The sequence below is a fragment of the Cygnus olor genome, chromosome 25 (assembly GCF_009769625.2).
Source record: "Cygnus olor isolate bCygOlo1 chromosome 25, bCygOlo1.pri.v2, whole genome shotgun sequence".
Lineage (NCBI taxonomy): Eukaryota > Metazoa > Chordata > Aves > Anseriformes > Anatidae > Cygnus > Cygnus olor.
Window position 1 is genome coordinate 1,351,061 of NC_049193.1, and position 24,116 is coordinate 1,375,176.

The 24,116-nt window shown below is 64.5% G+C and overlaps 5 protein-coding genes across 23 annotated transcripts in view; 3 read left to right on the forward strand and 2 right to left on the reverse strand.

Annotated features, from left to right (window-relative positions):
- Positions 1 to 6: 6 nt before the first annotated feature.
- Positions 7 to 2,054, forward strand: ERBB2 (erb-b2 receptor tyrosine kinase 2). Its single transcript, XM_040536935.1, has 2 exons — positions 7 to 291; positions 380 to 2,054. Exons 1-2 carry the CDS (start codon positions 156 to 158, stop codon positions 733 to 735), a joined length of 492 nt encoding a protein of 163 aa, XP_040392869.1. The 5' UTR covers positions 7 to 155; the 3' UTR covers positions 736 to 2,054.
- A 296-nt stretch (positions 2,055 to 2,350) lies between these two features.
- MIEN1 (migration and invasion enhancer 1) lies at positions 2,351 to 4,143 on the reverse strand. The gene is given in 5 exon segments (XM_040536930.1): positions 2,351 to 2,685; positions 2,797 to 2,873; positions 3,449 to 3,546; positions 3,865 to 4,010; positions 4,012 to 4,143. Coding segments are annotated over 5 exon segments (522 nt in total). The 5' UTR covers positions 4,129 to 4,143; the 3' UTR covers positions 2,351 to 2,601.
- Positions 4,144 to 5,148: 1,005 nt separating this feature from the next.
- On the forward strand, positions 5,149 to 11,427 carry GRB7 (growth factor receptor bound protein 7). 6 transcript variants are annotated; one of them, XR_005814607.1, is made up of 16 exons: positions 5,199 to 5,295; positions 7,553 to 7,697; positions 7,781 to 7,925; positions 8,021 to 8,177; positions 8,269 to 8,390; positions 8,521 to 8,598; positions 8,866 to 9,003; positions 9,080 to 9,190; positions 9,319 to 9,417; positions 9,738 to 9,818; positions 9,915 to 10,031; positions 10,125 to 10,185; positions 10,301 to 10,388; positions 10,608 to 10,701; positions 10,797 to 11,018; positions 11,089 to 11,427. XR_005814607.1 is itself a non-coding variant. In XM_040536779.1 (15 exons), exons 1-15 carry the CDS (start codon positions 5,250 to 5,252, stop codon positions 10,941 to 10,943), a joined length of 1,626 nt encoding a protein of 541 aa, XP_040392713.1. In that variant the 5' UTR covers positions 5,149 to 5,249; the 3' UTR covers positions 10,944 to 11,427. The 6 variants fall into 6 exon arrangements, 5 of the variants coding, with proteins under 5 accessions (XP_040392713.1, XP_040392711.1, XP_040392714.1 ...); XM_040536779.1 differs by having other exon boundaries at positions 5,149 to 5,295; positions 10,128 to 10,185; positions 10,797 to 11,427; XM_040536777.1 differs by having other exon boundaries at positions 10,797 to 11,427.
- Positions 11,428 to 11,734: 307 nt separating this feature from the next.
- On the forward strand, positions 11,735 to 13,854 carry LOC121059736 (retinol dehydrogenase 8-like). Its single transcript, XM_040536887.1, has 6 exons — positions 11,735 to 11,883; positions 11,955 to 12,116; positions 12,536 to 12,715; positions 12,787 to 12,880; positions 12,957 to 13,140; positions 13,593 to 13,854. Exons 1-6 carry the CDS (start codon positions 11,787 to 11,789, stop codon positions 13,830 to 13,832), a joined length of 957 nt encoding a protein of 318 aa, XP_040392821.1. The 5' UTR covers positions 11,735 to 11,786; the 3' UTR covers positions 13,833 to 13,854.
- A 4,512-nt stretch (positions 13,855 to 18,366) lies between these two features.
- Positions 18,367 to 24,116, reverse strand: part of IKZF3 (IKAROS family zinc finger 3) — a 49,272-nt gene continuing 43,522 nt past the window's right edge. For 10 of the 14 annotated variants that reach the window (XM_040536750.1, XM_040536747.1, XM_040536744.1 and 7 more), the window contains one exon: positions 18,377 to 21,502. In XM_040536750.1, the coding sequence (XP_040392684.1) occupies positions 20,802 to 21,502 (701 nt within the window). In that variant the 3' untranslated portion in view covers positions 18,377 to 20,801. Of the gene's footprint in view, positions 21,503 to 24,116 lie in introns of all 14 variants that reach the window. The other 4 variants (XM_040536743.1, XM_040536745.1, XM_040536742.1 and 1 more) reach the window with 1 other exon arrangement.

The window sequence follows — 24,116 nt, forward strand, 5'->3', positions numbered from 1 at the left end:
CGCCGTACCCTCTCGCACCACCCCCCCCCCCCCAGAGCACGGCGGAGACCCCAGCCGACGTGGAGGAGGGCGAGGACTCGGCCGCCTTCCCCTTCCCGTCCCAGGGCCTGGTGGAGGGGCCCGAGGGCCCCGTGCCAGAGGCTCTGGAGGGGGACATGGGGGCCAAGGGGACCCTGCAGAGCCCCCCGGCCACACGCTACAGCGAGGACCCCACTGGGCTGTCGGGTGACGAGAGCGAGGGCCTGGACCCCGAGGGCTTCCTCCCCCCAGCCTCCTGCACCACCATGCCAGGTAGGACGGGGCAGGATGGGACCCCGCGGGGAGTCGGGGAGGGGGCGAGGACCCCGCTTGGCTGCTCACGCACCCCTTGCCCTCGCAGAGTACGTGAACCAGGCCGGGGAGCGGCTGTCCCCCCCCCGGCACCCCCGCACGCCACCGTCCCCGCTGGACAAGCCCAAGGGCCACCAGGGCAAGAACGGGCTCATCAAGGACACCAAGCATCCCTTCCCGGGGCCCTTCGGCCGCGCCGTGGAGAACCCCGAGTACCTGACCCCCCCCGGGCTGCCAGCCCCCGGCCCCTTCAGCCAGGCCTTCGACAATCCCTACTACTGGAACCAGGACCCCCCGAAAACCGGCGGCCCCGAGGGCGGCCCCGTCTCCACGCCGGCGGCCGAGAACCCCGAGTACCTGGGCCTGGCCGAGCCCTCCGTGCGGCCCGAGGACGCGGCCGTGTAGGGCCGGGCCACCGACAGAGCCACCCCCCCACCCCCCCCCAAAGGCCGAGGTAGCTTTGGGGGGGGGGCAAGCGACGGACACGGATCCGGGATCATCCGTCCCCTCCGCACGGGGACCCTGCGCCGCAGGGAGAGCCCAGGACGCTGTGGGACAGCACGGCGGCGGCACGTGGGGGACCTTGGGTCACCCCCGGTGCCTCCCAGCCCCCCCAGAGGGACCCCAAAAGCCCCCAACCCCCCCAAGCTGGAGCTGGGGGCTCAGGACAGCGCTGAGGCTGCAGAGCTCGGAAGCCCGCGGGGGGGGCTCCTCGAGGGACGAGGAAGCCGGGGGCTGAGCGGGGCCGGGGGCTCGCAGCGCCGAAAACGGGAGCACCGCGAGCACCGTCCCACCCCAACGCTGCTCGGGGCCAGGCTGCCCCCGTCCCGAAGGCTCCTCCAACCCCAAAACCGCGGCCCCACGGCCCCAACCGACTTGCACTGAGAGCGGGCGGGCACCGGACCCCCCCGGGCTCCTGCTGGATTCCTGTGAAGCGACGGCGGCACCCGCGGCTGTACATTTGAGAATTGTACATGGGTTGTTTTTTTTTTTTGTTTTGTTTTTTTAACGCCGCTTGTCCGTGTGGTTCTGCCCCCAGCTCCGTCTGCAGCTGCCACCCCCCCCCCCCCAAGGAGGCAGCGCCGGGGGGGGGGGGGGAAATCCCCCCGATCCCCCCCCCAAGGGCTGGGACAAGGCCGGGGGCAGCCAGGCCCTGCTCTGAGCCCGCTGTCACTGCCCGCAGCCCCCCCCCCAAGCGACACGGGGGAAGAGGGGCCGCGTTCTCCTCCGTCCTTTATTCAGCCCCAGGCTGGGGGGGGGGGGCGGGCGGGGGGGTTTATACACAGTATAGAATAAATAGGGGGCCACGGGGGGGGGTCCCACCTCGGCTCGGCCGCCCCGTGGCACTGCACGGAGCCGTGACGTGGGGAGGGCGAGGGCCTGGGAACGGGGCTGGGGGGGGGGGGGGGGGGGCTCGTTAAACGGACCCCCGGGCTGTGGGGACGGAGCCAGGCGGGGGTTCCCATGCCCACCACCCCCCCCCCCCCGCCGCCCTCGCGCCTGTTTAATCAGTGACCGAGAGGCTTTAATCATTAACGAGCTGCTCTCGGCTCCACGGCGTGAGGCTCCCTCCGCGTCCACCTCCGGGGAGCTCCGGAGCTGCCGAGCCCCCTGCGATGCCACGGGCTGGGCGTTCGCCAGCCCCACGACATGGGGGGGGGGGGGGGCTGCGGAATTGCCCCCACGCCCCCAGGGACTGAGGAGGGGAGAGCTCCCCCCCCCCCCCCCCCCCGCAAAAAAAAAAACAGGGCAGGAGGGGAGCGGGCGGGCAGACGGCGTGGTTACAGCCCGCACGGCTCAGGGACACGGCCCCAGGGAAGGGGCAGGGCTGGCCTGGTGGCACCGCTGCCGTGGTGGCCCCCCCCGGGGCGCTCCTGGTGGCACCGGTGCCGTGGTGGCCCCCCCCGGGGCGCTCCTGGTGGCACCGCTGCCGTGGTGGCCCCCCCCGGGGCGCTCCCGGTGACACCGCTGCCGTGGTGGCCCCCCCCGGGGCGCTCCTGGTGACACCGGTGCCGTGGTGGCCCCCCCCGGGGCGCTCCTGGTGGCACCGGTGCCGTGGTGGCCCCCCCCGGGGCGCTCCTGGTGGCACCGCTGCCGTGATGGCCCCCCCCGGGGCGCTCCTTACGCTCCCCCGTTCCCCCCGACGGCGCAGGAAGCTAACGAAGGAGGGGGCCAGCGAGGCACGGGGGGCGCCGAGGGGACGGGAGCCGTCCGGTTAACGCGGCGTGGGGGGGGGGGGGGTGGAGCGACACCCCCCCGGCGGGCGCAGGGCTACAGGATGACGCAGGGGGGGCGGCTGTTGGTGATCTTCTCCAGGGGCTCCCCATCGCGGGCTCTGCGGATCGCCTCGATCAGCTGCGGAGAGAGAAAAAAAAGAGGGGGGGGACACACACACGTGTGGCTAACGGAGCTGGGGGCCCTCCCCGCTCCCCCCCCCCAGTCACACAGCCCGGGGGGGGTACTCACGTCCTTCTCGTAGGGAAAGCCTCCGTTCTCCAGCTTGGAGAAGACCAGCTGCCCGTTGATCTCGATCTCAAAGGCACCTTAAAAACGGGGGGGGGGGGCAAGCCCTGAGCTGTGCCGCCCCCCCCCCCCACCTCCCGGGGCAGGGGGGGTGCCGCAGCCCCCACCCCATCCCTGCCCCACCGGGCTGAACCCCCCACAGCAGCACGGGGCTGCCGGGGGGGCTCCCGGTGCACCCCAGGAGGGGGGGGGGGGCGTGGAGCTGGGGGTCTCTGCACCCCCAGGGACCCGGTGCGGGGCCGGGGCAGCCCCGGCCACCCGCAGCGCTTGGGGGAATTGAGCACAACTCCCCCCCCCCCCCAACGTTTTAAGTGGTTTTAAGTGGTTTTAAACCCTGGCGCCCCCCCCCCCACCCCAAACGGGGCTGCGAGCCACGGTGCCCCCCTCCCGCCCCCTGGGGGGTCGCCCAGCCCCCACACGACCACCACCAACCCCCAGGGACCCCCCGACCCCGTGGGATGAGCTGACACCGCTCCCCACGGGGACCCCAAGACCGGGGGGGGGGGTGGCAGGTGTGAGATGCCGGCCCCCCCCCCCCCCCGGGACCCCCCCCCTTCCCCTCCAGCCCCCCGGGGGGGCCCCTCGCGGCACTCACCGGTGCCCCCCAGGCGGGACTCGATCTCGATGTCGGGGTACTCCTCCTTCACGGCGCTCGCCAGCTCCTGGTACGTGGGCTCGAAGCCGCAGGGCTCGCTGGGGGCGGGGGGGGCAGGCCCGGGATGGCGGCGGCGGCGGCGGCGGCGGCGGCGGCGGCGGGGGGGGGTGGGGGCCAAACACCTCCCTCCCCCCCCCCAAAAAAACCCCCCGAACCCCCCCAAACCGGCCCCGTGCACCCCCACCCCCCCCCATTCCTCCTCCCGCCCCCTCCCCCCGCTCCTTCGCCCCCTCCCAGCCCCCTCCCGGTTCCGCCGCCCCCCCCCCCAGAGCCCTCCGGTAACCCCCGGTACCCCCCCGGTGCCCCCATTCCCCCCCCCCAGCCCCCGTTACCCCACCCCCGGGGGCGGCGCTCACCAGTACTCCACCACGATGCGGACCCGCCGCTCGGAACCGGAACCGGAACCGGAGCTGGCCCCGGCCCCGGCCCCGGCCGCCGCCGCCGCCCCTGCCCCGCCGCTCATCGCCGCCCGCCCGCTGCCGCTTCCGGGTGCGGCCACGTGACGCCGGCACTTCCGGCCGCTCTGCGCCGCCCTCTCGTCTGCTCCCCCTGGTGGCCGGAGGACCGCGGGTGCCGCCACCCCCGCGGGGGCTCCGGGGGGGTCCCCACGGGGCGTCCATGCGGGGCGCCCCCACGGTCCCCACGCCCCGTGGGAGCCCCGTGGGAGCCCTGCGGTCCCACGGCGGTCCGCACGGACCCTCAGAGCCCCCGCTGTCCCCCGTGGGACCCCCACGGACCCCTCCACGCGACCCCCCACGCAGCCCACGGGATGCTCCCCGGAGCCACGGCAGCCCCACGGAGCCCAAGCAGCTCGCGGAACCCCCCCTGAGAACCCCCCGCATCCCCCTCTGGGGACCCCTATGGAGCCTCCGTGACCTCAGGGGACCCCGAGCACCCCACGGGGACCCCCGAGCCCCCTGTGGGGACAGAGCCACGGACCCCACGGGGACCCCACGGGGACACGCGCAGACCCCACGGGGACACCTCCACCCCACAGGGACTCCCACAGGATGTGGGGGGACCCACCTTTCCCCATGGGGACGCCCCCATATGGGGACCCCCGCAGCCCTATGGGGGCCCACAGACCCCACACGACACGCACAGACCCCACGGGGGGGGCACACGAACCCCACAGGGACACAGCCACCCCACAGGGCCTCCCACAGCATGTGGGGCGACCCCCCCTTTCCCCATGGGGACCCCCCTTTCCCCATGGGGACCCCCCTTTCCCCATGGGGGGCCACCTTTCCCCACGGAGACCCCCCACACGAGGACCCCCACAGCTCCACGGGTGCCCACGGAACCCCCGGGGACAACCACCGCCCCCCCCTCCGAGACCCCACCGGCACCCACGGGGATGCTCAGCGCCCCTCTCCCCCCGAATCCCCCAGGAGACCCCCAGGCATCTCACTGGGGACCCCCTACCCACGCTCCAGCCCCACAGATGGGGGTCCCACGGGGGTTGGGGACCCCCCACCCACCCACCCACAGGCCGGTGCCCACCCCGGTGTCGTGGGGCAGAGCCAGCACCCTGCGGGACGTGGGACACCCGGACCCCACGGTGCCACCGGTATTGGGGTCGCCCCGGCGCATTGTAGGAAACTCCCCATCCCCGGTGGGACCGAGGGGTGCCCCCCGAGCCGGGTGGGGGCCGTGGGGCCGCGGCCGCCCCGGTGCCGTGATGTCAGGCGGGGGCGGGCGCTGGCGCAGGTAGATAAAGCCGGGGGAAAAAAAAACAGGAATGCCCGGTCCGGCGGGAGGGTGGCGGGACGCGGCGGGCGCTGCAGGTAGGAGCGGGCTGAGGGTGGGGGTCCCTGTGCCCTGGGACCACCGCTTACCGGTCGTGGTCCCCCTGGTTTCTCCGTCCCTTCCTTCCTGTCTTCCTCCCAGCTCCTCTTCTTCCTCCTCTGCCGCCGACGCCTCGTAGCCCCGGGGATCCCGGTTCCACGGCACTGGCAGCTGCCGGGGCCTCCACCCGCAGCTCGGGGGCTCCGGGACCCCGTCCCTATAGCCTTAGTGGTCCTCAGACCCCGTCCCCTATCCCTGGTGGCTCTAGGATCCCGTCCCCTAAACCTGGCGGCCCTGGGACCCCCATCCCCTAACCCTGGTGGCCCTCAGACCCCGTCCCCAAACCCTGGTGGCCCCGGAAATCCTGTCCTATGGTGCCGGTGGCCCCAGGACCCAGTCCTATAACCCTGTTGGTCCCAGTCCCACCTACCCACAGCCCTGGTGGCTCTGGGACCCTCTCCCTTCCATCCTGGTGGCCCTGGGATCCCATCCCTTTAACCCTGGTGGCCCTGGCAACCTGTCCCTTAACGGTGGTGACGTTGGGAACATTTCCCTATAGCCTTGGTGGCCCTCAGACCCTGTCCCTTAGCCCTGGTGGCCCTGGGAACCCTGCCCCATAGCCCCAAGGCCTTGGTCCCCCCGTTTGTCCCAGACCCTGGGGACACCCCGCGTCCCCCCACTGCTGTCGCCGCACCGTCGTGGCCGCGGGGGCCGGGCCACCAGGCAGGGCTGGCATCGAGGTGACCCGAGGCCACGGTGAGGGGCTGGTGGCAGCGTGGTGCTACAGGGCCCTGCGGGGTCCCCAGCCATCCCATTATCCCCCAGCCCGGCCCTCACACCCGGTGCATGGCCTGGGGTGGCCGGGACCCCCTCGAGCGCCCTCGCTGTGTCCCCACGTCCCCACCACGGGGAGCAGGCAGGGGCCTGGCTGCGTTTTGGGGAGAGGGGACGCAGCGGAGGGTCCCCAGCCAGCGGGGTGGCGACGGCGATGGGGACAGGGATGGGGACGGGGATGGGGACGGGGATGGGGACGGGGATGGGGACAGCGGTGGCCCCGTACACCTCAGCACCTCGGTGCGTTGGCACCACGCGGGCAGGGGCCCGGTGCCCGCCTGGCCGTGGACTTGGACCCCGCGCCGCCGGGAGGCGTGGACGGAGCCGGGTGAATGATTAACCCGGCCCCGCGTGGCGCGGCGAGAGCATGGCCCCGGCCCCCCGGTGCCACCGGTGCGACCGCGGGCACCGCGCGTGCGTTACGTGTGCCGCGTGAGCGTCCGGCACGGCCTGGGATGAGCTTGCCCCTGCCTGTCCCGGGCAGCGCGTGCCCGGCCGTGCCGAGCTGTGCCGGGCCATGCCAGGCCATACCAGGCCGTGCCAAGCCAAGCCATGCCAAGCCAAGCCAAGCCGTGCTGTGCCGTGCCGTGCCCGGCCCTCCGCAGCACGGGCCATGTCCCCGCGTCCCCCGAGCGGAGCACCCAGGGCGCGTGGGTGCCGGCACCGGGCACGAGGCCGGGGGCGAGGGCGGCGCAACGCGGCGGGGGGGCCGTGCGGCGGGGGGGGGGGGAGCCGGGGGCCGTTCCCACGGCGGGCGCCGGCTCCTCGCCCCCGGCCCCGGCGCGGCCGCCCCGGCGCGGATGCCAGCGCGGTGAGGTGGAGCTGGGAGCGGCCGCCTGAACTGGTTTGGCCGGACCCGAGGAGGTGGCGGGGCTGGGCCGAGCTGGCGGCTCCACCGGCACGGCACGGCACCGCACGGCACGGTTCGGCACGGCGTGGCACGGCGCGGCTTGGCACCTCTCGCCGTGGCCCAGTTCAGCCCAGGCCAATTCATCCGGCTTGGCCGGTCTCGCCCAGCCCAGCCCAGTTCAGCCCAATTTAGCCCAGTTGAGCCCGGCCCAGCCCAGCTCATCCACCGCCAGGCTCCCACTGGTGACACCGGAGCGGTTCCTGCGTGGGATGAGATGCTGGGGGATTCTCGGGTGTCTCGTATGGGGCTGTGCTCCCCACAGGGCTGCATCCCCTGCTTGCGGTGCCAACGCCATCGGGATGCGGACGGAGGCACCGGGGACTCGCAGACCCCCTGGGGCGGGCAGGGGCTAGGGGTGCCGGGGGTGGGGGGGGGCAGGCGGGGCAGCGCCACGTCACCCCCACGCTGACTCACGCCGCTCATCTGGGCGCTGGCGAAACCCAGCGGGGGCGGGTGCCAGGGTGGGCAGCCCCCGGCGGCACCGGCTGCAGGCCCCGCTCTCTGCTCCCCAGATGATGCCATGGACGGGGGGGCCCAGCAGAGCGGCCTCCGGGAGCCCCCCGGGGCGGGCGGCACGGAGCAGGAGGGGGACGCGGGCGAGGGGCCGCCCGCCGCCGACCTCAGGCGCTCGCAGCCCCTCTTCATCCACGGCAGCAGGTGGGTGCGGGGGGGCTCAGCCCCCCATGGTGTGGGGTGGGCAGAGGCGTGGGCGAGGGGCTCAGCCCGTCTCTGCCCCACAGCCGGCCACCGGCGGAGGAGGAGCCGCGCGCCTCGTCGCTGCCCTGCATCCCCAACCCCTTCCCCGAGCTCTGCAGCCCCTCCAACTCGCCCATCCTCAGCAGCCTCCCCGGCGGGCAGGGGCCCCCCCGCGAAGGCACCTGCCACGTGAGTGCCGGGGCAGTGGGGTGGGGGGCTCGGCCGGGGGGGGGGGAGGTTCCCGGCGGGGTAACGGGGCCCTGACGGCCGCCGTGCCCCCGCAGCTGGTGAAGGTGTTCAGCGAGGACGGATCCTGCCGCTCGCTGGAGGTGTCGGCGGGCACCACGGCGCGGCAGCTCTGCGAGATGCTGGTGCAGAGGACGCACGCGCTGCACGACCACAGCTGGGCCCTGGTGGAGCTGCACCAGCACCTGGCCCTGGGTGAGTCCGTGGCACGGCTCGGCACGGCACGGCACGGTGCTGGCCCCCGCCGCCTGCTGAGCCCCCCCCCCCCCCCGCCCCGTCCCCGCAGAGCGCTGCCTGGAGGACCACGAGTCGGTGGTGGAGGTGCAGAGCGCGTGGCCCCTCGGCGCCGACAGCCGCTTCGTCTTCCGCAAGAACTTCGCCAAGTACGAGCTCTTCAAGAGCAACGCGGTACGTGGTGGGGGGGTGGGGCCGGGCGTCCCACGGGGACCTGGATGCCCCGTGTGGGGCCCCCCCCACACCCTGTGGGGAGCCGCAGTGCCCTGTGCCTGTTCCCTGACCCCCCGCCCGTCCTCCCCAGCAGTCGCTCTTCCCCGAGGTGATGGTGTCCAGCTGCCTGGAGGCGAACAAGAGCATGGCGCACTCGGAGCTCATCCAGGTATGGGGACACCGTGCCCGGATGCGTTGTGGGGACCCAGCCGTGCTGTGGGGACCCAACCGTGCCATGGGGACATGACCGTGCCATGGGGACCCAACAATGCCATGGGGACCCAACTGTGCCGTGGGGATGCAACCATGCCATGGGGACCCAACCGTGTCGTGGGGACCCGACCATGCCATGCGGAACCAACCGTGCTGTAGGGACCCAACCGTCCACGGGTCCCCCACCGTGCCCGGCCACCCCTCAGCCCTGGCCTCCCCCCAGAACTTCCTGAACTCCGGGAGCTGCCCCGAGGTCCAGGGCTTCCTGCAGCTGCGTGAGGCCGGCCGCAAGGTCTGGAAGCGGTTCTACTTCTCCCTGCGCCGCTCGGGGCTCTACTACTCCACCAAGGGCACGTCCAAGGTGAGGGGTGGGTCAGGGTGCCCCGACCCCGGGGGCAGCGGGGGGCCGGCCCCTGACGCCCCCTCCCTGGCCCCAGGACCCCCGGCACCTGCAGTACTTCGCCGACCTCACCGAGTCCAACATCTACTACGTGACGCAGGGCAAGAAGCACTACGGGACGCCCACCGAGTTCGGCTTCTGCATCAAGGTGCGGCCCTTCTGGGCACCCCAGACAGCTCTGACAAAGGGTCTCTGGCCCCCAAGGGGTAACAGGAACACGGGGGGGGGGGGGGACTGGGGGGGCTGCCCTGTGATGGCTCCATCCTCTCCCCGCAGCCCTACAAGGTGCGCAGCGGCACGAAGGGCCTGAAGCTGCTCTGCAGCGAGGACGAGCAGAGCCGGACCTGCTGGATGGCGGCTTTCCGCCTCTTCAAGGTGAGCCATGGCCCCCATGGGAGGGTGCTTGGGGTCCTTGTAGTGGGGGGGGTGTGGAGTGTAATGGGGTGCTGGGGGTGTTGGGGGGTGCTGGGGGGTGCTGGGGGATGCAGTGGGGTGCTGAGGGATGCTGGAAAGTACTGGAGAGTACTGGGGGATGCTGGAGGATGCTCATACCCCCATGATGAGGGGCTGCCAGTGGGATGCCCCCACTCTGAGCCAGCACAGACACAGGGTGGGTGCCCCCATTCCTAACTTTGGGGGGGGGGTCGCTGTCCCCCCGTCCCACGGGACACCCCACTCACGGCGCCGCCCCCCAGTACGGCATGCAGCTCTACCGTAACTACCAGCAAGCGCAGGCCCGGCTGAGCCAGCCCCCCTGGATTGGCCCCACGGCCCTGGTGAGTGCCCGCCCGGCCCCCAGCACAGCCCCTGTGCCGTGGGGGGCTCCCCCCGGCCCCACCACCACCACCAGCCCGCTCTTGCCGTCCCCGCAGCGGAGCGTGTCGGACAACGCGCTGGTGGCCATGGACTTCTCGGGGTGCACGGGGCGGGTGATCGAGAACCCCAGCGAGGTGCTGACGGCGGCGCTGGAGGAGGCACAGGCCTGGAGGGTGAGTGGGGGCGCGGGGGGAGCGGGGACCCCCCCCCCCCCCCCCCCCCGCCTCGCCGTGTGCTCATACCCGCTCTTTGCTTTGCACGGCCAGAAGAAGACGACGCACCGGTACAGCCTGCCGGCTGCCTGCCAGACCTCCCCGCTCAGTGCTGGTGAGCAGCGCCCGCCACAGGCCTCAGAATGGGTGGGGGCACGGAGCCCCCCCCCCGCCGGGGGTCCCTGCCTTACAGGGGGGTTCCTCCTGACACCCCTCTCCCGTCCCCGCAGCCATCCACCGCACCCAGCCCTGGTTCCACGGGCGCATCTCGCGGGAGGACACCCAGCAGCTCATCGGCCGCCAGGGGCTGGTGGATGGGTACGGACTGGGGGGGCCCTGGGGGGGTCGCAGTGGGGTACGGGACCACTGGGGCACACGCAGCCCCCGAGGGTTATAGGGTCCCACAGCTCATATAGGGCTTGTGAGGGACTTAGGGGGGGTCAGGGAGCCTGGGGGTTTTGGGTGGGGGGACAGAACCCCAGAGGGCGTCTGGGGGGAATGGGGACCCTGGGGGTGACACCGCTCCGGGGCTCGCAGCGTGTTCCTGGTGCGGGAGAGCCAGCGCAACCCCAAGGGCTTCGTCCTGTCCCTGTGCCACCTGCAGAAAGTCAAGCACTATCTCATCCTGCCGGTGAGTGCCACGGCTGGGGGTGGGGGGTGGGGGGGGAAGTTTGGGAGGGTTTGTGGGGGGGGACCGACCAGGCCTGAGCTGCGCCTGCCCGGCAGAGCGAGGAGGAGGGACGGCTCTACTTCACCATGGACGACGGGCAGACCCGCTTCGCCGACCTCATCCAGCTCGTGGAGTTTCACCAGATCAACCGCGGCATCCTGCCCTGCAAGCTGCGGCACTACTGCACCTGCGTGGCGCTCTGAGCCCGGCACCGCCGGCACGCCTCGGCTCGGCTCGGCACGGCACGGCACGGCTCAGCACGGTGCTGCTGGCACGGCGTGGCTCAGCACCCCATGGCACTGCCGGCACGGCTCAAAACGGCTGGGCGCTGCTGGTGGTTCGGCGTAGCCGGCACGGCACGGCCGGCACACGAGGGCACAGCTCGGAGCAGTGAGCGCGGGGGTGAGGGGGCTCCTCCAGCACCCCCTGCACCCCGGTGCCCCCACACTCATGCACTTTCTCCCCGCTCCCGGTGCTGGGCCCCTCCGTCCCCACGGGACCCCTGGCTGCAGACCCCTCGCCCCGAGGCTCAGTGGGCTCAGGGGTCTGCAGCTCCCCCCCCCCCCCCTCAGGAGCAGGGTTTGGGGGTGGAAGGGGGGGGTCCCCGCCATGTCCCCCACATCCCCACAAGGCCAGTTGAACTGTGATGTGTTTTATACAAGTGAGAATAAAGGTTATTTTTTCAGAGCTCCTGCTTCTCCCTCTCCAAAGTCAAAAAAATCGGAAGCCGTGCACATCCGGCGGGTGTTTTTTTTTGGGGGGGGGGGTCTGTCCCTGCCACCCCCTCCGTGGCCAGGCGCGTGGCTGGCAGCGTCCCCGCACCCGCTGTGCCCCCGCAGTGCCCCACGTCCCCGCACAAAGACCCCTCTGTGCGCCCCGGGCACCACGTGCGACTCAGCCACGCGGCCCCAGCAAATCCCCGGGCTGGGGGGGGGGGGGATTAATAGCGGACAGTGGGGGATTAAAGGCCAGGATTTGGGGGGGGCTGGGGCCGGGCCAGCTGCTATTAAAGCCCCGGGGCTGGGGAGTGAGGCCAGGGCCCCGCCATGGCTCCCAGGACGGTGCTGATCACCGGCTGCTCCTCCGGCATCGGGCTGGCGCTGGCCGTGCGGCTGGCGCGGGACAAGCAGCGCCGCTTCCGAGGTGAGCAGGGGGGGCGTCCCTGCACCGGGGTAGGGGGTCCCGTGCTGGGGCTGAGCCCCCTGTGCCCCCAGTCATCGCCACGGTGAGGAACGTGTCTCGGAGCGGGGCTCTGGTGGCGGCGGCGGGGCCGGCGCTGGGCCGGACGCTGGAGATCAAGCAGCTGGACGTGTGCGACGAGGGCTCCATCCGTGCCTGCCTCGACAGCATCCCCGGGCGCCACGTCGATGTCCTGGGTGAGCCCCGGGCTCCCGGCCCTGCGTGTCCCACCGGCACCCTGCGGCAGGGACCCTGGTCCTGGGGACGTGCCATGCACCAGGGACCCTCAGTGCTGTGGCCACCCCATGCACCAGGAGCACCCCGCGTGGTGGTTACCCCATGCGTTGGGGACCCTCCATGCTCCAGGGATCTTCCATGCTCCCGGTGCTGGGGACCCTCTGTGCCAGGGACACAGCACACAGCAGGGACCTCTGGGCCAGGGGTACCCCATGCGCTGGGGACCCTCCACGCTAGGGACACCCCGCACCAGGGTCCCTATGTGCCAAGGGGACACCCTGTGCCATGGGGACACCCTGTGCCATGGGGACACCCTGCTGGGCACCCTCCCCGGGCACTGGGGACCCCTGCCCGGTCCTGATGCCCCTGCTGTCTGCAGTCAGCAACGCCGGCGTGGGGATGATCGGGCCCCTGGAGTGCCAGAGCATGGCCGCCATGCAGGGCCTCATGGACACCAACTTCTTCGGCCTCGTCCGCCTGGTGAAGGAGGTGCTGCCCGACATGAAGCGGCACCGCAGCGGCCACATCGTGGTCATCAGCAGCATCATGGGCCTGCAGGGTACGGGGGGACGGGGCACCCAGTGGGTCCTGCCCCCCCAGCACAGCCCCACCGGCCCCCTCCTCACCCAGGCATCGTCTTCAACGACGTCTACGCAGCCTCCAAGTTCGCCGTGGAGGGCTTCTGCGAGAGCCTGGTGGTGCAGGCGCTGCGCTTCAACGTGGCGTGAGTGCCTGGGGTGGGTGGTGGGGCCAGGGGGGTGCTCAGCCACCAGCGTCCCCAGCACACCCTCCCCTGGCAGCATCAGCCTGGTGGAGCCGGGGCCGGTGACGACGGAGTTCGAGGCCAAGGTGTACGAGGAGGCCGAGCGCGCAGACTACTCGCAGACTGACCCCAAGACCGCCGAGATCTTCACCAACCTCTACCTGAGGAACTCCAAGGATGTCTTCGCCAGCCTGGGGCAGAGCCCTGAGGACATTGCGGAGGTGATGGGTGCATCTGCCTGGGTGGGCTGGGCTGGCCATGAGAGCTCAATTAGTGCTAACGAGGAGCAGCAATCACAGCTGGACCGCCCGGGCTGGCTCCTTCCTGACCCTGAGGTCCCCGAGCTCTGACCTGCTGGGGCTGAGCCCTGCTGGGGATGGAGATGGGGACGGGATGGGAATGGGGATAGGATGGGGATGGAGATGGTGGGGATGGGGATGGGGATGGTGGGGATGGGGATGGGGATGGGGATGGGGATGAGGGTGGGGATGGGGATGAGGGTGGGGATGGGGATGGAGATGATGGGGATGGGAATGGGATGGGAGTGGGGATGAGGATGGAGATGGAGGTGATGGCCTGGGGCTGAGGAGGGGCTGGGACTGGGGACGGAAACAAGCATGGGGACAAGGAGGTGACGGGGTCAGGCAGGGGACAGTAACGTCCCCGTGTGCAGCACACGCTGCGGGTGATCGAGGCGGCCCGGCCGCCCTTCCGGCACCAGACCAACGCGGCGTACACGCCGATGGCCGCGCTGAAGCACGCAGACCCCAGCGGTGCCCTGATGACCGACGCCTTCTACAAGCTGGTCTTCAAGTACGACGCGATGCTGCGGCTCGGCCTCCGCGCCATCCGCCTGCTGCGCTGGAAGGCCCAGAAGGTGCAGGCGGGCGCCCGGCTGCTGGGCTTCAAGTAGCGCCCGCGGCCCCCGAAGGGTGGTCCGGGAGGTGTGTGTGTGGGGGGCTGCTCGGTGGCGAGGGGCAAGCGGGGCCAGGACCTGCACGGTTTCACTTCCTGCTCCCGGCCCGAAATAGCACCCACGGCGGCCGTATTAAAATCGGGAGTGGTATTTTTAACCAGCGCTGGGTGAAAAAGCGCAGCGGCTTCCTCCGAGAGTGCAGTGGCCGTGACGGGGCTGGGAAGGGCTGGCAGCTGGCCCCCCCGCTCCTCACCTCGCCACCCCCCTCTCCGGGGGCACCTGGCCCCCCCCTGCCCAGCGCCTACACCCCTGGGCACGCAATGCCACGACCCCCCCACCCCACCAGCCTCCTTCAGCCATCAGTGAAGGCTGTGGCTTCCCCCCCCCCCCCAGCCTCTGCTGCAGGGTTGGCATTGCACCACGGTGGGGTGGGGGGGTCCCACACGATGGGGGAGCTTCCCCCTCCCCTCCCCCAGGTGCCATCCTGTGCCAAGCCCCACAGCACTGGGACATGGTGGGGGGGGGGTTGCATGGCACCTCGCTGCTGGGTCGGCTGCTGGGTGCAGAGGGTGCAGGAGCTGCTGCAGGGACGGGAGCTGGGTGCACGGGGTGCACGGGGTGCACGGCGCGTCCGCAGGGTGCAGGGTGGGTGCACGGCGCAGGGGCTGGTGCAGAGCTGCTGCGGGTGCAGGGTGGGTGCAGCGTGCACGGCGGGGTGGGTGCTGGGGCAGTGGGGAAGCGGGGGGGGGGGGAATGTAGCCGGGGGGGGGTGGGAAGCAACCGGTGCCGCCCCCCCCCCCCCCGGCTGGGCGCGGGGCGCTGGCGTGTGGGCGCCTGGCGTGACTGCGCCCGGGAGGTGAGCGCAGGGGGAAACCGCAGGGAGGCCCCGGCATGGTTCAGCGCCGCGCGCTTCTCAGAAGCCTTCCTGGCTCCCGCCGCGCTTCCCGGCGGGTGCAGGATGGTGCAGGGATGCACGCGGGGTGCAGGCAGGGGGGGGCACATGGGGCAGCCCCCTCCCCAAAGCCCCCAACCACCACCAGCCCCGTGGGGCCGGCGGCAGCCTCAGCACCAGGCACCGGGCACCGGGCACTGGGTCCTGGCCCGTGCCGTGCACGTGGCCCCCCCCCCGAGTCCGGATGGTTCCGGGCATTCTGGGGACAGGATGGAGTGGAAAATGTGTTTTTTTTTTTCATGATTACCCCCCCCCCCCCCATCTTGCACAAGTTAATGACAAAGCGGCCGTGGGGACAACGGCCCCCCCCGTGGTTATGGCAACGGCGCAGCACCTGCGGGACGTGCAGGGGTGACATCAAAGCCGGCGACGGAGACGCAGCCTCCCCCTGCTGCGGTTTCTGCAGATTTGACTAACTTTCTCCGCTCCGGGGGGCAGGGACGGGGGGGGCTGCACTTGGCCCCAGGGAGCAGCGAGGGGGGGGGGGGGCCCCCAGCTGCAGCTCAGCAGCACAGAGCCACGGGGAATGGGGCAGAGGGAGGCCAGGCCCCACGGGATGCCCCGAGCCCCAAGGAAGCAGCAATGGGGCAGCTCCCAAGGATGGGGGTGCAGGATCAGCCCCAACGCTCCTCGCAGCAGAGCCAGGGGTGTCCACAGGCCTTGCCCCCCTTCCCCCCCAGTTCATACGCAGTCTCACTTCCAGCTGCTGTGGGAAGGGGCGGCAGAGCAGCAGGAGGCCAAATCTGGAGCTGGTGTTGGCTGGCTGGGGGCACCAACAGTGGCCAAGGAGCCATGGCCCGGCCGTGGAGCACCGTCCCCATCCCACCCCAGCCACCACAGGCGCAGGGTGGGGGCTCTGCCCCGGAGAGGGAAGCAGGCTCTGCTATAAACAATCGTCTGCCGGGACTTTCCTTTCCCCGCGTGTGACGACTGCCAGCTGCCCCCTGCACTCTCGCTCCCCCGAGGATTTCGCTGGCCGCCCAGGTGCGCCGGCTCGCTGCGATGCAAATGCGGCGCCAGATATAACCCCGCCGAGGGGACGGCGCGGCAGCGCGGCACGCGGCTCCCGGGGGGCACCGCTTCCCTCCCAGGGTGGCGAGGGGGGGGGCATCAGGCGTGACGTGAACCCGCTGCCCCCGCCGCACTGGTCGCAGCCACTGCCCCAGGCCCCTTGGTGGTGCCGGTGCCGGGCACGTGGCTGGGTGCAGGGAGCACCCAGAGGTGCCCCCTCCCCGTCCGCCCCAGGGGGAGGCAGAGAGGTGGCCCCCCTGTGCACCCCGCAGCTTTTGGGGGGGACACCTTGAACCCTGAGGAGGTGCCGGACGGGACTGCGTGGAGCAGCTTGATCCAGAATTGGGACAAAAAGGAGGTGGTGGTGGCTGTGGCGCCACTCTCCTTTGCCTCCTGGAGTCCCCCCGGGGGAGCCGGAGCGCGGCCGGGATGCTCGGGATGCAGCTCAGCGCCGGGCAGGGTTTGACGGGATTTTTCATGCGTTATGCAGCGTGTTTCGACACGACGGGGCAAACAAGTTCCTCTCTGCCCTATCATAATTACGGCGTATCAGACGATAAGGATCTCTCTGTCATAACACCAACTGAACTCTTGTATAAGACTGGTGCTTTAGAGGGGGGTTTGGGTCTGGGCACTGAGGTTTTTTTAGTGTCAAAACAGCCCGTATTCAGGGAGAAGCCAGGCCAGGGATGCACCAGGCTGTGGGATTCAAGGCCACAGGTCCCTGCTTCTGAGCCCCTTGGCTGGCACGGGGCTGTCGGTGCTGGAAAGGTTTCACCCCATCCTTCAGCGAGCAGCCTGCCTGCGCAACAGTGAGGGGCAAACACCTCCAGCTGCTTGCGTCTCACCGAGGCTAGGGAGGAAGTGAAGGTTGAAGAAAGGCAGGATGGATACTCCGACTGCCTTTTTTTCCTTTCCCTTTGTTGCAAGTGTGCCCAGCTTGTGGTAGGTGTCAGGAGAGCACAAGCTAAGTGCGAACACCAGGGCAGGGGCTAAGGAAGGGCTGCAGGAGGCTGGCGGGAGCCCCCATTGTGTTTCTGTCTGTCTGGTGCCCCCCAGAAAGCCCGAGCCCACCGGCAGCTGGAGCAGCCGCACATCCCAGGGCAGGTCCAGCCGCCCCGGGCCTAAGCACTGCCTTCCCTCCATGCTTTGTGAGGGCATCCCCCTGCATTTTACAGGGTAAATCAATTTCCAGAGGAAGCAGCCAGGCAGGATGGACCCGAGGGGCGCGTGCCCCTTCCCCACGCCACCGGGAGGAGACCCGTGTGCCTGCAGCACCCTTGGGCACACCGGGCATCACCTGCAGACTCTCGGGATCCCAGGCACAAACCCAGCCCCGAGTATTTTCCACGGCTGCAGCTCAGCCCCCAGCCCTGATGCGAGCTGCAGTGCTCCTCGCACTGCTGCCGAAGCCCAGTTTCGCTATTGCTGTGCTCAGCAGCGGCGGGGCGAGGAGGGCGCCGTTTCCTCCACGTGGCGAGGAGTGAGTCCCGAGGTCTGATCCTGCTGCCCACAGGCACACTCATGCAGCTCCTGGGGAATCCTGGGGGAAGGGACCCCCCCCCCCTCTATCTGGGCAAACTTGAATTGTCCCCCCCCCACTCCCTGGATACTTGTCCTGCGCTGGCTTGGGGACACGAGGAGCGCACGCCCTGTGTCGGGGAAGGGCAGCTTTCCTCAGCCCGCGTCGGTCCCCACTAACCAGCAGAGCGATGATGCCCCTTCTCAGCAGCTGGCGGAGCAGACCGCGTTCTCTCTGCACCTCGGAGCGTTTCGGCGCTCCGCTGCAAAGCCAGCTGGCGCTCTGCTAACCACAGCCACCACGGTCAGCCTGGCAGCTCCACGCAGAGGCACCACAGCTATGCGCTGGGTGCAGGTTTCGTACAGCTCTTTGATTTGCAGATCCACAGGGCGACAGACTCCCCCTGGCACCCAGGAACTGCTCCTCTGGACCACCCCTGTTAATTTAACAAAATTTGGCATTTATGTTCTAGATCTGAGCACTGTTATTACCTCTGCTTTCACGGCTGTAAGGAATGAGCTTTGGCCAGGGGAGAGCACTGAAGCACAGGGCAGCAGCTCAGGTCCCTGTAACTATTGGGTACCTGAGAGAATTTATCAAAGTTCAAAACATTTCCCTAAGGTTTTAAGCACCAAAGACTCAGTTCTTACTGCTAAAATCCAGTTTCCTGAGCCTCCTCCCTGCTGCCTGGTGGTTAGGAATAAGCTGTCAGCAAATTAAGAAACTAAGTGAGACAAAAGAAACAGCTGCTGGAGCACGCTGCGAGAGACTGGTCCAAACAGAACTTGGTTTCACACCGAAATAACCAAACGAGGAGGGGAATTAATCAAGCTCACAACACAACAAAGTGTTTTTTTTTCCTGTTCTCGCGTGTCAGGTGATTTGCAAAGCCCTTCCTCTGAGACTGAGCGGTGCCGGGCCGTGGAAGGGGGCTCCCTGCTGCCGGTGCCTGGCCCCGCTGCCCAGGCACAGGCTGGGCTTTGGCCCCGCTGCGGGGAGCCGCAGGGACACGCTTGGAAAGCGCTTAGCGAGCAACACACAGCAGATAAATGCATACAAATACTTATTTTTTAATAGATGACTGGGTTGAAATTCCACAATATGCCATTGTTCAACAGCAAAGCTGTAACGAGGTTACCGCTCGTTAACTCCAGAGAGCCCAGGCTGAACCCAAACAAGTTCCCTCTCTTTAACACACCACGCTGCCCAAGTAGTGGTGGGAAAGCGGCGCCTGCTGGGCCTGCTGCTGCCACAAGCTCCGTCCTTCCCTTCAAACAACCTGGCAGCATCGCTCATGCCGAGCTTCTCGGAGGCTCCGTGGTCGATTGCTCACCTTGTCGGGGAAGCAGGGGGAGGTGGCAGAAGCTCTGCCTAGCGGTAAGTGAAGAGCAGGAGTAATCTGAAGAGTGTTTTCAAGGATTTGGTAGCGACGTGAGACAGAAACCGGTGGTGCTGCATGACATACATTCAGCAATCTGGGGAGCTTCCTGTGCAAACGACGAATTACGTTTTGCTATGTGTGACATTATTCATTTCTGCTGAACCGTGAGGAGCGTTTTCACCAGCCGCAGCGTACGTGCAGCAGTCGCCTCCCCCATGAAATGGCAGCACGAGGGATGGAGTTACGGAACAATTCACGCTGAAGTTGGACATTGGCCTAAGCCTTCCCAAGCCCCGGCCGCTGCCCAAACGCCGTCCTCGGGTGATCGGGATAAGCCCTTTGTGAAACTGCAGCCTCGCTTGGTCTCCAGGATTGTCGTGCCATGACAAGGGGTGTTCACTGGGGGAAGAACCAATGTCCAGCGCTCACTGGTCCGTGCCTTCTGATGGGAATCTGGTTATTGGAAATGATCCTAAACCTATTTTATAGCCACGCACATAGCATCAAACAGGGTAGCAAAATCACTCTCCTTCCTTACCCCCAAAGATGAGCAGGGTCTAGCACTCCTACAGTAATTTAGATACCCACACACTCCGCAAGCAAACTAGTTTATCCTTCTTCAGACATAGCCTTACTGGGAAAAATGAACGTAATTTCCATTTTTGTACCTTAAAAATTAGGGAATGTCCTTGAGCTAATGTAAATGAGCGAGCCTAGGTCAAAGGCAGGAAGGAAATTCAGCATTTCTTGACCCTTCGCACCCACCCAGGTCTCTGTGCCCCAGCCTTCCCACGTGGAAAGGGATGGATCGCCATGGATACTGGCTGGCACAGCAACATCAGAAAAAGTACAAAAGCAACGTTGGTATCAAAACATATAATGGCTGCAAAGAGTCCATCAGAACACACCTAACCCTACATTATACAAAAATACTTTGCAAGGAATAAACATGCACTCAGCAAAACTGTTATCAAACTCATATCTCCAGCACAGTGACTAATAATACAGCTGCAGAGCAATGATTAGATTAAAAGAACTATTTTAAAAACCAGCTTCAAAGTAATTGTAAATACTCATTTTGCAAAACAGCACATTTCGCGCCGAGGGATATCCCCACGTAAAACCAGACAATGCGATTGAGCTGTCAGCTCCCACACGTTCGTGTATGCAGATTCTCACGGTAGCTGCTGCCAGGGCCGGGTGACTCCGGCCCCGAGCCCGGTGCCTTCCAGCAGCCAGGGCTGGCCAGGGCCGGCAGCACGGCCACAACTTTGGCCACCAGGGCCAGGCAGGAACAAGGCGGGGGCAGAAGCCACAGCAGGGTTTCGTCCTGGTTCTTGGCACCCATCAGACGGGAGGACTTTCCATCAGTGAAAATCAGGATTTCCCCCAGACCGTGCGGAGGAGCCAGCCGATGATCTCACTGGGTATCCCAAAAAGCGCGTATTGTTAAAAAAAACCCAGCCCCAAATAGGTCTTGTTTCTTATTTTGCTATCAGTGAGTAAGATGCATGTGGGGAGTGACTTCAAAGAAAGTGAACAGAAAAATGCAAGTGTGACGGGACCGTGTGCTCTTAAGATTTTGGGGGAAAAACCTTCAAAAATGAATTAACAACCCCTCCCAGATGCATGTTTTCCAGGTTACAGGGATTAGTTATTTGAAGACCATTGGGATTGCAAGAAAAAGCTGCTCCTATATGCTTCTACCTATACATCTGAACAAGCAGAGAAACTGGCAGTAGGGAATAAAAACCTTTCGCACTGTTAAAAGCATACAATATAAAAACAAACGCACATTACAAAATAAAAACACCTTAAACTGCTCTTAATTTTCACAAAAATAAAGTTCATATAAAAATTGGTCTCTGCTCCTGGTATTTATACAGTACCACTCACCACAGCAGCTAGACACAGATGCTACAGAACACTGAGTAATTTGTAAAAAATAAGAAAAATAAAGGTGTCACCTCGCTCTGACACTCACTTAAAAATTGGCATAGAAAAATATTCAGGATGCTTCTTTATACTAATTAAAAACCAACCAAATGAGCCTCCCCTGAGATCTAGAAGAAAACCTTTGACCCTGGAAAATCAGTCCTTTTATTTGAGTACTACCCTGTGCTCTCCTCGTGCTATATGCGAGGAAAATTCATAACGGTCGTGGCTCCTGTACCCGCAGACGTTGCACTCGAAGGGGTCGCGGAATCCATGGCAGCCCATGTGGATGGTGAACATCACATAGTCCAGAAAGAGGACGCGGCAGTGGTCACACCGGTAGACCCCGATGGCTTCCCCTTCCTTGTTGATGACCTTAAAGACATCACGCGGGCATATGGCAGGGGGCTTGATTATGTCGTAGGGCCTGGGGAAATCCTTCAGGGACTGGAGGCCGTTGCGGGCCTGGGCAGGGAGCTGGCTTTGATGGAAGGTGGGGTTCTGCCGCTCCTCGTGGTTGCTGTCAGTGTCTGTGGAGTCATGGCCGCTGTTGTTTGGGGAAAGGCCTCTGTCGGAAGACAGGCTTTTGTCCCTGAGGTGGGCATGGCTCTTCTCGGCGTCCTGCGGGGTGCCGTTGGGCACGTCGGCGCGGGTCAGCGGTATGGGATACAGGCTGCTTATGACGGGGACCATCTCAGAAGTGGGGGCCGGCGGCGTCTGCACGAGAGGGCGCAGGGCTTCGGCCCCGAGGTAGGTGATGGCGTTGTTTATAGCCTGGTCCATCATGCGTCCCTGCATTATGTCGCTTTCCTTGTCATACATGAAACTTGAATTGTAATTGACATCAAAACTATGTCGCTTCTCACCTGCAAGAGAGGAGATGCGGTAAGTTACCAGGGAAGTTAGAGAAGCACTTAAGCTCTGTGATGCTCTTCCAAATGGCAGGAGTCTCTGGACAGCAAAGAGGAATGAAATATTGTCTGTGGAAAAGAGGCATTCATATACAAAAGCAGGTTTTTGTTTTTCTTTTTTTTTTTTTTTTAAAGACCAGGGTTGGAAGCACAAATCTAATAGAGGAGGTGGTGTAGATGGTTACCGAACAAATCATCAACAAATTTTTAAAATTATTCTGGGATTTAAGGGAAAGAATAGCAACAAGAAAAGTTTCCAGAGGTTAACTACTCTCATCTTTTTCTAGAAGAAAGGTAAGTAATCATTAATGAAAATACTCGCAAAAGAGCTAATTGATAATGCACCAAAATACTCCATTTTTGGTACCAAGACTGCAACCTCTCGTTCCTGGCTTGTCCCCTGAGAAGCACACTCCTCTCCGATAAAAAAGGTGAAGACAAATGCCAGCTGAGATTTGATACAGTTTTCATTACTTTATCCCCACCTGATACAGTCTTTTACGTGTCCTTGTACCCTGCAATCAATTCCCCCCACTATCTCATGACAATTACAGCTTCCTCTGCGCCAGTTTTCTTTGAACTCTGTACAGGTCTTCAGACAGTCTAACAAGGGCAGCTCTGCGTGTGTGTACAGAACTGCACATTTAGGGTCACTTATATGGGGCTAGCAAAGGAGGAGCAAAACAAAATCCTCTCTGGGTGTGCTGGGCTTTGCAAGCTCTCGATTAGACAGAGTGGGAGGAGAGCTAAGAGCATGTCTGAATTTCTGCCCATGTCTTCCCAAAAAAGGGGTGAGGCATGGGAGGGTGGTGTGGGCAGCACACTGGCACTAGTTTTCTCTGTGCCAGGTGCAAGGAGGAAATAAAACTGCACCCCAAAAGAGCTAAAGTCACTTTTTCATGAATAGCTAGAAATAAGTAACTGAATTCTGTGGTTACATAAAACAAAATCGTTCATAGCTTTTAAGAAAAAGGACCAGACCAAATGTTTCACGTGTAAGTGACTTGCAACCATCAGATCCACTAAATCTTTTAGTTACGGTAACTGGAGTAGTGCAGATGTTTATCAGTCACCTGTCAACACCATGACTCAATGTATATGAAACTCTTCAGGTTTCACTGCAGAGGCAGAAAACCAGGAGCTCACGTTTCTCGTATAAAACACTCAAAAAGGTTAGTGAACCACAAGAGTGTAACTGCTTCCAACCCTCAACAAAACTTGTGATCCATCTTTACACAGAAGGAAACAAAATGATATAGCACATCAGTGTGACTCATACAACCAGCTCCAACCAAGTGAGAACTGTGAACAAATTTGAAATTAAAAAAAAAAAGTAACAAAAGCAAAAATATACAGGACTCCCTATAAACCTGGGGCTAGGAGTCACTGACTTAAGATAGAAAAAACACGAGGTTTGATCCCTGAGGCTCTTACACTCTTGTTATTCCACTATCCTGGTAGCGTTTTAAAATCCCCCCCATAGCCTATTCGGGCTATATAAATTCCCAGTTATATCAAATGGAGCACAAATACTCAAATGCTCTTTTGGCAGACAGTAACGTCACATTGCTGTGCGCTTTCTGAAGGCCTCTACATGGCACGTGAGAAGGGGGCTCCCTGTCTCGGCAGGCACCCCACGGCAAACACACTTCGGTGCCTCAATAAGACACCAACACTTAGAATGGATCTGCATGAAAGTGCCACAGAAAGCGCCAAGCATTTATCCAGAATAATCTTAAGTACAACAGGAACTTGCAAGCCTGAAGATGGGGGGACCCCTCTTGATTCACCACCACCACCTCCCCTCCGTTAAATAGAGCAAACCTGCCAGGGAACAGGACAAAAAGCAGGATCAGTGCTGCGGTCAGAAACAACAGCATTCAGGCCGGAGAAAGTTGGGATCAAAGATTCAGAAAAAGGGAAAGGAGCATGTGGTGACTGGGGGATGAGCAAGACAGACTCTGCCTACAGCTGTTTATGTTTTATTCTTGTAGCTGGCAGGACAATTTAATAATTATTCTGAGTTAAGTTGCTACCTGTACCACAGGAAGTGCCACAAAATTACTGCAAAATACTAAATTAAAAATCAAATGTACAGGGTTCTCTATTATTCACTTAGAAACCAGCCACCAGTTAGCTGAACATCTTTCCTCTTTTTTTTTCTTGTCTCAGTGCAATGCAAAAGCTTTCCCCTTCAAAATTCACACATGAGCCATAGCGTATGACACGTTCTCATGTGCTGCTCAGTGATGCTTCACTTGCTCTAAAATGTACATCAATTTTTATTTTTGCAGTCTGATGAGGTGTGGACACTGGAAACAGGGAGTGAACCTGTTTCCTGTCGCTGTGCTAACCAAAGCAGACAATTTCTCATTAGACTTTGCACACTGGGGGATACTGGTGTTTGCTAACGTGTCAGAACAGCACTTTTAGCACTATGAGAAATTTATTTTTACTACTGTTCTCAGGGAAAACTTGTTTCTAAAAAGGGCAAAATAGAAGTCCACAGGCCGGATGCTCAGCTGGTGAAAACCAGTAGAAATGCACTGACTGCACCAGTTACTTTGAC